At 32.7% G+C, this 14,359-nt stretch overlaps 1 protein-coding gene across 1 annotated transcript; it reads right to left on the bottom strand.

Annotated features, from left to right (window-relative positions):
• Positions 1–10,163: 10,163 nt before the first annotated feature.
• On the bottom strand, positions 10,164–13,122 carry LOC126737434 (uncharacterized; the record flags this gene model as incomplete). The annotated part of the gene is made up of 1 exon (XM_050442335.1): positions 10,164–13,122. A coding segment is annotated over one exon (1,011 nt), but the record flags the coding sequence as incomplete, so codon positions are not given.
• Positions 13,123–14,359: the final 1,237 nt, after the last annotated feature.

The following is a 14,359-nucleotide window of genomic DNA, read 5'->3' as shown; positions in this document are numbered from 1 at the left end:
TACGCATTCAGTTTCCATTAGAAAATATTCAGAAAATGGATATCAAAAGAGGTTTCTCAGAAAAGGCAGGATTTTCAGGTATAGTTGGATGCATAGATTGCACCCATATATCAATTTTGTCACCATTTTTGGAGGAGCACAATTATGTAAATCGCAAAGATTTTTATTCCAATAATGTGCAGATTATTTGTAGCTACAACTTAAAAATCCTTAATATTAATGCAAGGTTTCCGGGATCTACAAATGATGCTTATATATGGAGAAGTTCTCAAATAAAGCAGTTCTTGCGAAATAAATGTAATAGGGGTAGGTAATTTTATTTGTTTAGTTTTGACTTGTTATACATTAAATGTTTTTGGTACATAATAAATGCAGCACTACAACTTTTCAATTTGTTATAGGAGAATAGGGGATTCAGGGTACCCACTCGAACCATGGCTAATGACTCCTTTTGATAACAATCCTCCCCCAAATACACCAGAAGGTCATTATATTCAATTTCACAAAATTACCGGAAGTATTATTAAGAGGTGTAATGGTCGATTGAAAGGTATTTTTAGATGCCTGTCAGGAGAGAGAAAGTTAAGATACAGTCGTCAGAAAGTGGGAGTAATTGTAAATGCCTGTGCTGCATTACATAATATATGCATACTCGTAGATGCAGGCCTAGAATTTGATGAAGACCTAAATCAAAATAATGATAATAAAGACCCAGACAATAATATACAAGCTCATATTCAAAATCCACACTTAAACCAAGGGAGGCAGGTTAGGCAACAAATAATTGTCCAGAGATATTTCACAAATGTTTGAATATGAACCTAAAACATGGGCGTCTGAATTTCCAGATGTCTATAAATATAAATAAAAAATTGATAAAATGAAGTAATTTTGAAAAACATTATCATCTTTAATTTAATGATTAAATAGCTTATAGCCAAGTTGTTCTCATTTTAAAATTAACTAAGCACATTAGTTTGTTAACTTTTTTATTAAGTAGGCATAGTTTATTAATATTTTAGAAGTTCAAAAATACATACAATGGCTCCATACTCAAATAATAAATAGTTTATAAACGTTATTTTTTTAAATTGAGAACAATCCAAGAGGTAATTTATTTAAAAGTGTGCTATATATTTACCAAGATTTGGGATATCTCATTTTGTTTAATTTTAAAATATTTATTTTCTAATAATGATGCGTTTTGTAAATTTTAGGTATTTACTTGTTAATAAAATATTACTAAAGTAGCTCTTTTTTGTATTGATATTTCAAACGCCTTAGAAAAGAAAGCGTTTCTGGTATCAATAGGAATTATGAGGGAGAACTAGGGAAAAAATTAAGAAAAATTAAATTAAAAACACCTTTATTAAATAAGGATCATCCAGGTGAACATTTAATAATTTATATCCACAACAAAAATATTAATTCATAACAAAAATAGGAACTTACGTTTATAAAAGGCACTTAAATAGATATACATTTATATAGTGTAACTTAAAGTGGATGGATTATTAGATATATATTATTTATCATAAATATAATCAAAATGATGTATTTAATGAGATTGGCATTTACAGGAGCATTTTGAATTTCCAGAATTTTTTGCAATTATTGTAAGATTTTCATTAATTTTCTTTAGTACTTTCAGATTCTCCTTATGCATTATTAAGAGTGTTTTATTATCATTCTTCATAGCTATTTTGCTATTTATTTTATTTGGTTTATTTAGCTGGACTAATTATTTTATTTGGTTTATTTAGCTTTCCTATAAACTTTTGTTTATAGAATTTTTCTGTAAGTGAGATTCTTCCCTGCCAATTACTACCAAAGGAGGAAATTCAGATATCTGAGCTTCCATATTTTCATTAACTGGTGTGGATTTTGGTACTGTGGTAGATGTACTTGCATTTACTGTTGCCAAGGCTTTTTTTGTATTAGCATTTTTTTCATGCTTTCTTGGGTCTGTAATTTTTTAGTTCTGTAATTTAATTACACTAAGGAGTAATAGGTCTTCTCAATTAAAACATTGTCAACTCATAAAAGTAGCAATTTATAAAGTTTTAGATTTTTACATGATAAAACAAACATTATGTTTCACAAAGTAATACTTTACCACTAATCCTAACTTCTCTGTAGTATCTCCTTCTACAGCTGACCATCAAATTAAACCCATTAAATTTTCTTCAATGAGAGTAAGTTGTGGTACTGGACCTCCTGTCCAGTTCATGGCCAATCCTGTTCATTCCTGTTGTTCTTCCGATATTTAGGGGCACTTATGCATTTATCGGATAACCCAGTGTTTGAATTCCTAATGATAAATTTCTTATAGTGGTTAATATTAATTATTGAAATTCTTCTATATCTTCTGTTGTATCTGATTTCACTTCGAACGTTGTTTTAGATGAAGCGAAATTAAGAGAAGTATAGTTTATATCTGCCTTTGCAATGGTATTATGGATACTTGAGGTTCGAACTTTTGTGTAGTAAAACTCTTGCAAGTTACCTGGAGGCAATGTAGATTGTTATTATCGAGTCCTCCCTTTCTTCTCTTCAATTTGGAATAATAATTTTTTTGGACAATGACCATAATGTTTGATAAAAGTCAACACAGTCAAACAGGATGCGTGTAAGCCTATGAATATTTTCCAAATCCGTTTTTGTTCATTAAAACCCTTAATTAGATAGGTCGAAAACTTAACTTTAAAACGAAACTATGAGTCCCGGGGACCCACATTTAAAATTGTCTAAAAAAATATTATTCTTGATGATATCATAAACTACTATTTTTTTTGTTATAATATAAGTATCTTCGTTAAATAAAACGACAATTGTATAAAAAAAAACTTTATTCTAATAACCGAACACTGCGTTTACTAAAATAGGAACATAAAGTGTATGCTTATTGTTATATCAAATAAAAAATGTAAGAAAACAAAAACCTTATAATATTCTATAAAAAACAAACATATAATACACTAAAAAAATAAAAAAAAAATATTAGTTTTGGTAACATATATCACAAGAAAAAACGTGCATATGCTAAACATGTAAAAAAATATTCTCTTTGTACGCAATTATTGCAAATTTTTTTTGCGCATGACAAACAAATAGGCTTAAAATATTTACAGCAAAGGTATGCTGTTTTTGTTCTTTTTTTATAATGACATAAGGTACAATATTGTCTTTGGTCTCTTGGAAGTTTCTCAATTCTTGGGTCAACTTCTTCTGGTACTTCTATGCCTATGATGTTTGATATTGAGGTTCGTAGCTGGCGAGGAATCTTTATGTTGTATAGGCGACTTCTAAGATTATTTTCATTAAGATTAGCAGTCAATGCTTGTAAAAAATTAAGTCTGGATACCTTATTAGCCCTTTTATGGCTTTGGTGCAGTATATAGGCATTTTAACCAGCCATATCTAAAATTCTAAAAAATATAGCCATGAGCCAACGTGTAGTTCTGCGGCTACAGCTGTAAATCGAACACTTCTGGTCAACAGAATCGACACCTCCTTTTGTATTGTTGTAATCTTCTATAATGATGGGTTTACCAGTATTGGGGCCAATTTCATTACTATGGTGCATAGAAGAATAAAGAACCACCGCTTTATTTTTCTTTGGGACGTAACTTACTAAGGTACAATGATTTGTAAATCTCTAGTTTTATTGGGAAGTAACTCTGTAGGAATTATGGCTTTATTCTTTTTAGAGTCCCAATTGTAGCTAGTTTCCGTTCTCATAGGGAAGTAAGTAGCTCCATTGAAGAGTACCAATTGTCTGTTGTTACATTGCGGTTTGAGTTGAAGATAGGCCTACAAAGCCGCAAAACCGCTTGGGTGGGAATAGACTTTCTTATGTCTTCTGGAAGTGACTTGCTTGCATCAGAACCTTTTCCAGTATACAAATAAGTATTACAAATGTAATGAATCCTAGAATCTGCTAAGCATTGCATTTTGAGGCCATATTTGGCGGGTTTGCTAGGCATATACATTTTAAATTTGCATCTACCTCTAAATGCAATAAGCATTTCATCAACTGTCGCATTGGCGCCAATACTATAGGACTTTTGAAAATTTTCATTGAATAAATCCAAGACTTCAGAAATTACGCATCCTGGATCTACAATTTTGCGTGCTTCTCGGTTCTCAAAATCATCAAATCGTAATGCGACCAGTAATGCACAAAATCTTTTCATTGACATAGAGGCTCTAAAGATTTCACACCCAGTTCCATCTGTAGCAAATAGTGAAAGTATACTTTCTCGATTAGACTTGAACACTGCACTATAGAAAAGAAGGAAAAAAAGGGCCTTCAGCTCAATAATATTGCATTCTCTAAAATTGTTATCCCCAACATGTTTTGATCTTATTTTTTCAAGTTTTTTGTTAGTCCATTTTAGAACAATATCCATCATACGTAGATCAAAAATGTGTTGAAAAGACTCCAATGGGCTAAATGGATTTTCTTGAGCAACGGCTGGTTTATTACAAGGAAGACGAATTATATTATGCGCTAAAGTTCTAATATTTCGTGTTGGAGGTTTGGAAGACCACTTGAACCTGTTCTTACCATAATAATAAGTATTCGATGGTGTTTCGATGATTGAAGTATCGGGCTCCTCTAATTCTGGATCTAAATCATTGGACATTTCTGATTCTGTTTGATGTTTACTTTTAATATAATCACCATCATCAACATCTGATAGCAGCTCTTCTAGTACATGTTCTTGTGGCTGAGTATCAGCATCATCCTCATTTTCGTCCAAAGCTTCCAACTCCTTTAGTCAGGTAAGTCCCACGGACTCATGGTGTACTTACCTCCAGATGGTACGTACCGCAAATAATTTTTCGAAGGAGCATCCGCCCGGCGGTCGATTCGGGATCTGACTATAGGAAGGTTCTGTAATGCACGGCGGATTTGGCGCAAAAGAATGGGGGTCACGAGCGATTAAAATTTCAGTATGAGTCCCCGGGACTCAGGTGTCTAACTAAGGGTTAAATAATACCAAATAAATAAGTCAATATACATTACATAAGTATTAATTGCCTGAATTAGATGACCTGCATTTAGTCTGGATTTAAGTAAGATATTATTTATTGTGTAAACTGGTCCTCATTCCTGGTTTTTTAACTTGCTTATCAATGTGCATTGTGCAATCTGTCTAGTTAAAATATCAAGTACTTATAAGTCTCACTATTCTCCATAGCCTGCATTATGTCACTATTTCGCAACTAAACGAAGCATATAGTGGCAGCCTTTTCAATAGGTGGCACTATAGACTGTAGAATTTAGATATATGAATGTCACTGGAGAATTTTTAAGTAATATCCAGCAATTGGCACATTTATCGTTAATTTGCGGTATAAAGCTATATATTATCCTTATATGGGAGATGCGAAATAATACAATTATTGCTAAATCTGTTCGCCCTAATTTTAAAACCATATTTGATCCCATTTAATATAGTCGAGAGTGGGTTTATTACTAAGCAGAACCACCATGGTCTTAAACTGGTAGATTTCTTTAGAAACAGATATTTCGTCAATTAATAAATTTTTACCATTTGTATGGAGGTATAGCTTTATAAGCTAAGTTTTCATTATGAATGTAATTATGGTAGGGTGTATTTTGTAGATCTCTGAGACCTTTACAAGCCAAGAATGCGGCATACTATTGAACGCATTGTTGTAATTAATGAAGGAAGTGCATATTCCATGGTTCTTCTGTGTCTACTTAATAAATACAGTCTAGAGTCTAGAGTAAGATGTTCTATAATCCCGTGGTGCTGTCCCTTTTCTTCTGTGAAAACGTTGTTAAGTTCGACATATTTGTAGATGAGGTTAGTTTAAAAAATTGTTACTATCTTATATAATATTGGTATAATATAAGATCCATATAGTAATTCAGAAATGGAATGACGATCTAGAAAAAAAAAGTAAAAAGGTCTATAGTCATCCTAAAATGATGACTATCTATGACTGCATCTAAAAACTATCACTGAATATATTTTTTTTCTAAATGAAGTATAAACCACTAAAAGTCTGAACAAGACCAAATATAAGCGGAAACTTGTCCAAAACAAAATTCTTTCTTAACACTCAAACTGCTTCAAAGAAATTCAGATTTGAATCGAAAGGCTGAATTTAATATAGAATTTCTTAGAATCTGAATCTTTTAGAAATTAGAATCTAGCCGTATCTTGAACTAAAATCATTATTTAATAAATCCTTTATTACCAACTAAACAACCGATTATTTTATTTTTGTTTCAAAATCCCAGTGTACCTTTGAACTAGGGAGGAAGTCGTGGGCTTCGCGGTATGTCCCGGCTATTAACTTAACGGGGCATCGAGAAAGCTAATGACACCAAAGTTATAAATAACCGAAACGTTAAATTATAAATAAACAATGAAGCAATTACGAGTGTATTATGTTCTAACATTGAATGTCATTCACATTTATTACTGTGAATAGTACTTGACAGGAATTAAAACGTAAATTGTAAAAAATTGCTTCTGTACGACATTAAGTCACTGTGTATTGTCTTAACCTCCAGCAGGGAGTGGTCCTACGAATCAGTTTACAAGGGAGTGTATCAACTTTAAATATGTAATTAAGTTAAATATGCTTGGACTGCTTTGATGGAGGTTTAGGATTAGTAACTAGGGGCCGTTAAAAAATTCTTTACTATTTTATTACCAACATTAGAGAGGGTGTGGTGTTAGGAGCTATTTTAAAAGTCTTTGTTTGATTTAATATTACATTAGTTTATGTTCAAATGATTATGGGCTTTTTTTAATGAAATGAGCAGCAAGATTAAAATAAAATTTGGGTGAAGCGAATACCATTGATAATTTATATCATAAACTTGTCACTATACAGTCCGGGTGAGGCCGACCGTAGTAAATACACACATTTCAGATGAAAAATAAACCGGCTTCGGGTATTTTAGCCCGACACCGAAGAGGTATGCTTTACAATCACGAGAAAAAATTATGTGCTTGACACAAAAATGAAACGTACCCGTGTAAAGTTTATTTTTACGCATAAATCAGGGGTTTTACCGGAGTCAAATTTTGACATTGAGAAACTCCGGCTCGCGGTGCGCCTTTCCGCACTATATCAGGTGCTGCCCCTCCGCACGAAGAAATGACCGGATGAATAAATTACGCCCTTTTGTACATACGTGCGATACCGTAAAGTTAACAAAATGCCGTAATTTAATATCTGACTGTCAAAGAACGTTGCTCGGTGGAGATCTTAACGTATAATACATTTTTTTTAATATATGGTTTACGGGTATTTATTCTCTTCAAAATTACAGATTTTACAACTTTTTTTTAGTTTAATAACAATCTGAGATCCATTAAACTTAACATCTGCAACGATTACAGTCTTAAGGAATTTCATACTTTATCGTGTTTAGTCAATGATGAACATTTCAATACAAGCAAACTTGTAAAGTATCACATAACTTTACCCAATTTTCAAAAACTTTGAAAAAATGCTATAAAATTATTCTACTTGCTTAATGCAGTGAGCTAATATTACGTAATAAAAAAATATGTCAAGACGATAAAACCTTGGCAAAAAGTAGCACTTAAATCATGTCTCAGGTTATATCCAAGAAATTATATAATATTGTTTTACTCAAATAATTATCTTCTTATTTGACAGGGGCCTAAAGGAAAATTGGGGATTATCACCGGATATTTTAGGAAATAATATGGTTTCTTCAATTACCATTGATGGTCGCCTTCGGTTTGAAGATCATATTTTACAATTAGCTGGGAAATGATCTTCTGAATGTTTTGCAGTAAGAATGGCAAAACAATAGCTGGGAGGGGTGGTTGTACGTTCAGTGTACTTTTTACTTATTGAGTCTCATATTCGGTATGGCTTGCCTTTTTGGGGTTTAACCAATAAGGTGCTACTTAACATTGTCTTTGTTATTCAAAAAAAAGCAGTTAGATACCTGTGTTCTGCTAAGTTCTAAGAGATTCTTGCAAACCCCTCTTCATTTCTGAAAAAATCCTAACTCTTTTTTCACTCTTTATCTTAGAAACAGCTGCTCTTATTCACAAAATTCCCAAACTACCCTCTGACTTCACTGGCCATTTGACTCGTCGTGTAAATGTTGTTCCCCTACCTATTCCTACGTCTTCCCTTACCAAAAACTCACTAATTTACATAAGTAAAAAAATTTACAATCATGTTCCTCTATGTGTTAGACATATATCGGATGTTAAGGAATTTAAGAGAGAATTAAACTTTTTTAATAATAGGTTTTAACTTTGGACATGTTGGAAAGTTTTTTTTTCTTCTTTTTTCTTCTCTAGTTTTGTCAACAAGTTTACCTTTATTTAGTAATTGATTGTTTTATTTAGTTATCTTTAATTCAAGTATGTTCAAAAAGTTTTGTCTTCTTGTGTTTAATTTTGTTCATTGTTTTGTCAATTTTTGAAATTGTATTTTTGTTTTGTTTTTTTAGCTTGTAGGATGCTTGTACAAGATTTATTCTTACGTAATATAGCACATTTTCTTTCTTTCTTTCTTTAGATATGTACTATATTTAACATCAATAAAGTTAAATTAATATTTTTATATGTGATATTACTAATTCTAGTCCAATCAAATAAATCAAATCCAAACACTACTTTAAAATATGTGTGTTTCATAACCAGTAGAACAATGATAAATATATTTTACTGTAGTATTTTAAGTAGCGGGGGCTTAAGCCCTAATAATTAAGTTGGTCTGCAGCCTTCTCATCAGTATAAGGATTCAAATTGCCCGCCAAAGATTTATGATCTTTTTGACAAGTTAGAACTAGAAGTAAGGGTGGATTTTCAGGTACTTGACGATTTTTTTTATATCTATTATCTGTTAATATTGCCAATATCTTTAGCTTGACATAAGTTAAGCTATGGTCCATTGACACATTGACAGACAATAGATTTCAACAAATTATGCAAAAAATTTTGGGCAGCGGTTAGTGGTTTACAAATAAAGCTCAGAAATGAAAATGTGTGTCAGAGCACTCCTTGCTGAAAATGATTTGTGTCACCTTAGAGTTACTGAATTCGAATGAATTTTTATTAAAATAACTTGTTTCGGCATCTTATTTTCTGAAATTGATTTTTTTCGGAACCTTGGCGCTCTCTAACTTGATTTCTGTTAGTTATATACCTTTACTTCTGAAGAATAAAATTTCAGAGAATTTAATTTCTTTAACTTTTTTGTTAAATACATTTTTCTTTATGAATCACGATTTAGCCAGAAAATCTCAAAAAAACACTTTTTTTGCTTTTAAGCTTACCTTATGGATCTTCTTCTTTGATATATAAAGGCAGAGCCTTTATGTTAATGAAGGAACCAATTTTAATAGTAACGCAAGTTACCTTAAGGAAAGTAGTTAATGTTGGAAAAGCCCGGTAAGAAGAAAGACCTACTATTTTAATTTAATAAATTACCATTAATTAGTAGACCACTTCGTAATTTTTCAATTATATAAAAATTTAAATTATTTAAAAATTAAATAAAATTATTCAAATAAATCAAAAAACCAAATGATAAAGGGTAACACTTATATTTGCTTTCGCTCTTCATCATTTGTTTCAATCAGGAAAATTCATTTCTGTCTAAAAAATATAGTTCTACTATTTTTATAGACCAGATACTAAGGGCATAAAACCATAAAACAAGAAAAAAAGTAAAAAGAAGCAAAAAACAAGAAAATATTTAAGATGAAATAATTTTTTTTCTTTAACATTTCTAAATATTTATCTTGATAAGTAGATCATACCTAAATTACATTTAAAAATGTTTAGCATTGTCAAATACATTTTAATAATAAGTTACACAACCAATAACTGCAATAGGAACAGTAGAACTCTAAATAAACTTTATTAATCAACTTTTAACTGCAAAAGACGAATAAAATAGTACCAACACTAGGAGAATATAATAATATTTTTAGATTTAAAAAAATCGAATCTAAAAATTAGCAACTTCTACAAACTTTTTGCTATAAAATGTATTTTTTTTTAATTATACAAGTCGATTCTAAAATTGATCTTAAAAAGATTTTTATTGATCTTAAAAAATTTTAATTAAGAACTAAGTATAGTTATTTAATCTGTCAAATCTACAGCGTTCAAATAGGATTATTCTTAACTAGTAAAATTTAATTCTAAATCTTGTGAATAAAGTGATAATAAAATCGGAAAAAATGGAATTATTTTTGAGTCTTTATTTTATTTTAATATCTCAACCATCATCAATTTTATTTTTGTTATATAGCTCGGAAAAAAAGTATACTCTGCATAGGTTTCCATTTTTTATTCCAAATTTATTGATTGAGTTGATTTAGAATTATTAAGTTGTTTTTAGAGTTTTTGTTGTTGTTACAGTTTTTATTGTTTATTGTTGAGTCTTTTTTTGTTATATTAATATCGTTGAATATGCCGGGTGGCCATTATAGTAATAAAGAAAAGTTTGACATGCTGACCTGCTAAATTTTGTGCCAGAAGAATACTGTAAATACAGCAGCAATGTATTTAAATAAATTTCCAGATAGAAACCAGCCATGTAAGTCAATTTTCTTAGAGTTAGCGCGAAATTTAAAAGAATATGGTGCATTTAAAAAGCCAGTTTTATCTAGGAAAAAAGGCTTTCTAAATGCATCTTTTGAAGACACTCAAAATAATGTGTTACAAGGAGTTTTTGAGAACCCTACTAGCTCAAGTAGGCAAATTGAGAAAAATGTAGGAGTAGCCAAATCTACTGCTCAATTTATTTTACCTACATAAAAATAAATATCATCCGTATAAATTTAGAATTTGCCAAGCAATAAAATCAGGGGATCTGGAACGACGACGGCATTTGCTGTAAGTGGTACACACGCGCATGCGGAGATTATATAAATTTCCCTACAAAAATAATATGGTCTGACAAAAATTTAGTGGCTAATAATGGTGTCTTTAATCGCCGGAATAGTCATTACTGGGCGCAACAAAATCCTCGCATTAAAAAAATATCAAAACATCAAGAGCGCTTTGGCTTTAATATGTGGTGTGAAATTTTCAGCAACCAAATACTAGGTCCATTCATTTACCACAATTCATTAACTGAAGAACGATACCTTCAATTGTTGAAAAATAATTTGGAAAACTGCTTGGACACTTGACTCAAATTTTTCCACGTGGGCCACTCAAAAGTGAGTTTTGGATTTCCATGTACCTTTCGATTTCAAATGATAGTTCAAGGGACGAAAAATTATGCCTTAGTAGTTTAACAAAATATATATTTATTTTTTTTTATAGTAAACACAAGCATAAGAGGAAAGTCCTATGTCACTCTGGGAGTGGTGCTTGCGCGAAGATATTTGTGGGCATTTATCTTGAATCGCTGTAGGTTGTATGCGTCGGGAAATATGTGAGGTGGAAGTCCGTTCCACAAAGAAGATGTTCTCTAGATGAATGAGTCCCGATACAGCGACGTCCTTGGGGTAGGCAGGTGGACTCAATGTTGATGAGCCGCAGCTGCTAGACGCGTCCTTCTTGCCGAAACAGCCCTGGGTGGAATCAGGCCTGCCAGCTCAGAGGAGCACTTACCGTGATAATAACGGTAGAATAAACAGAGATCAGCCACCTTTCTTCTGTGCTCCAGACTATCCAGACTCTTTGTCAGTTCTGGTTTGTCGATAAGACGAATAGCTCTCTTCTGTATAGAATCCAGCAGGTTTAAACTATGCTTGGGGGCAGAGCTCCAGACATGCGAGCAATACTCGAGGGAAATGCGTATTTGAGCCTTATAAAGAGTCAGCAGCTGTTGTATACAGTTTTTTCGTTTTGAAAAGCACTCCGAGTTTTTTGGAAGCCGCCCTGGCAACCTCGGCAACGTGGTCATGCCAGGATACACTGGTGACCTCGACTCCTAGAAGATGTAAAGATGATTTCATTGGCAATGTTTTCCCTGCCATAACCAGCTCCGGGCCACCAAGGTTAGTCTTTATCGTAAATACTACAGCCTGCGTTTTTTTAGCGTTAAAATTGACCAGATTGTTACCGCCCCACTCCAAGATTGCTCTAATATCGTTGTTGATTGAAGCTACTTGTTGCTGCCTAAGATTCTGAGAACTTGCGGCTGTCGTTGCTTTGGCGGACTTAAATGTGGAAATAAGTGTGCTATCGTCCGCAAAGCTGTAGATTGGATTAAGGTTCTATCGGGTCCAGAAGCTTTGTTAGTATCTACGCTTTTAAGAATTTTATTTATAATTCGTTGGGGAAACGAAATTTCTCCCATCGATGAATTTACCCTTGGCAAATATGGCGGTGTTTTGCCTTGCGAGTGCAGAGTAGAATTGGACGCGAAGAGTTTACCCAGTAAGTTGGCTTTTTCTCTTGCTGTTACCGCGATAGAACCATCATCTGCTGTTAGGGGTGGCAAGGCCGACTTAGCAAATCCTTGACTAACGGCTTTCGATACCGACCAGAAAGATCTTGTTCCATTTAGACAGTTTAGCAGTTTGTTTTTGATCCTGTTGTTGTGACTCTCTTTGCATTCATCAATAATTCGCTTGCAGCTATTTCTGAAGGCTAAAAAGTTCCTCCGATTTTCGATGGAAGGATGTTGACGCAATTTGCGATATGCTGCGTTTTTAGTGTTTACTGCATTTTTGCAATTCAAGTTGAACCATTGCTTGTTGTTTGATCCGCATTTAGTAGAAAAAGGGATATAAGCTTCCATTCCTGCCAAGATCGTCTCTGTAATTTGGTTTGCACATTCTGAGATGTTATTGGTTCTAAAGCAGACTTCTTTCCAAGGAAATGAGCGATAAAATTCCCGAAGATGGTTCCACTCTGCTGATTTATAGTGCCATACCTTCCGCGGCATCGGAGGATCCTGCGTTTTAACCTTCAACTGGCAAGAGACTGTAATCAATTTGTGGTCCGATGTTCCTAGGAGTGCATGTACTGATACAGTGTACGAGTCAGGGTCTGAAGCCAAGACCAGATCTAGAAGACTCGCGAACTCGCCGTCTCGATCGGGGATTCTGGTAGGTTTCTCCACAAGCTGCGTAAGCCCGCATATGGTGGCAAATAGCTCAGCTTCTCGTCCTTAATCGTCGTTCTTGTTGCAGAAGCGCAGCGAGTTGATATTGTGAACGTTAAAATCACCCATGACGATGATTTCTGTGCTTGGGTAGTCAATTTGCAGATGGTTAATGCCATCAACCAGGTTCAAAAAAGAGCCATCTATATTGGGTGTCGCTTGGTGACTTAGTGGTTATAAGCAATTGAAATTTTTTAACAAAGTTTTTTATCTTGACAATATCTTAGTTGATACTTGAAAAAAGTGAGTAATCTTACATTCTTCACGTTCTAAAATGTTTTGTGCATCAAGTAAATCACAGGCTCTGTAAATTTAATTGTTTATTCATCACAAAAATTAATTTTACAATAAACAAATACAAAATTTTACATGTTCTCATATGTTTACGGAAAAAATGAAATAAGCATATTGTTCAGATATTCATAATGAATATTTAAGCAGAAGAAAATTTTTGCAAAAGTATGAATAAGCAAATACGTCGAGCGTTTGTTTATTGACATTCGAGCGCTCGAATCCCCTTATGTACAGACGCAGATTTATACAGGGTGTAACATAAGTGATGACTTTAATTTTAAGGGGTGATTTCTTGTCATTATTTAAGTAAAAAAGTTCATATAAACACGGAGATGCTTCGTTTTCGACATACAGGGTGTTAAACTTTTTTTTAAATCGATTTTTTATTAATATCTCATAAACGCATTTACCGAATTTGTTGAAGTCCTTACGTTTTGTTAGTCACTTTCTAAGGTACCTTTTGGAATTCTCACATCTGGCCTAGAAATTTCAGGGGCGTGTCCACGGGCTAAGTCGGATGATTTTTTTGTAAAAAAAATATCGCCCGGTACATTTTTTGTAAGTATAATATTTCTTTTAAATAAAGCATCTAAAAATGAAACTTTTTTGGCTCTTAAATTTTTTGCGTATAACATAGAATTTTTTGTTTCGTTTAGAAATGAATAATTAAAAATCATATCTCAGCACGTCTCGGATCTCCATAAAAAAAAAATGATTTAAGATTAACTGACAAATTACCAGCAAGTCGAGTATGAGACACACCGAAACAAATTGGAATCTCAATTTGCTGAAACGAAAACGATAAAGCAAACACGACAGTATCATTGTTATCAACCTGTAAATGAAAACAAAGTAAAATGTAAAATTTAAAGCTTTCACAAAAACTGATATTCAGCAAATCAAAGTGTAAAACTGTATTTAAGTATTCAGATTTTGTGCAGAATCTTGA

This window comes from Anthonomus grandis, chromosome 6, assembly GCF_022605725.1.
Source record: "Anthonomus grandis grandis chromosome 6, icAntGran1.3, whole genome shotgun sequence".
In the NCBI taxonomy this organism is placed as follows: domain Eukaryota; kingdom Metazoa; phylum Arthropoda; class Insecta; order Coleoptera; family Curculionidae; genus Anthonomus; species Anthonomus grandis.
The sequence above is the reverse complement of the archived record's forward strand: the minus strand, read 5'-3'. Positions and strand labels throughout refer to the sequence as shown.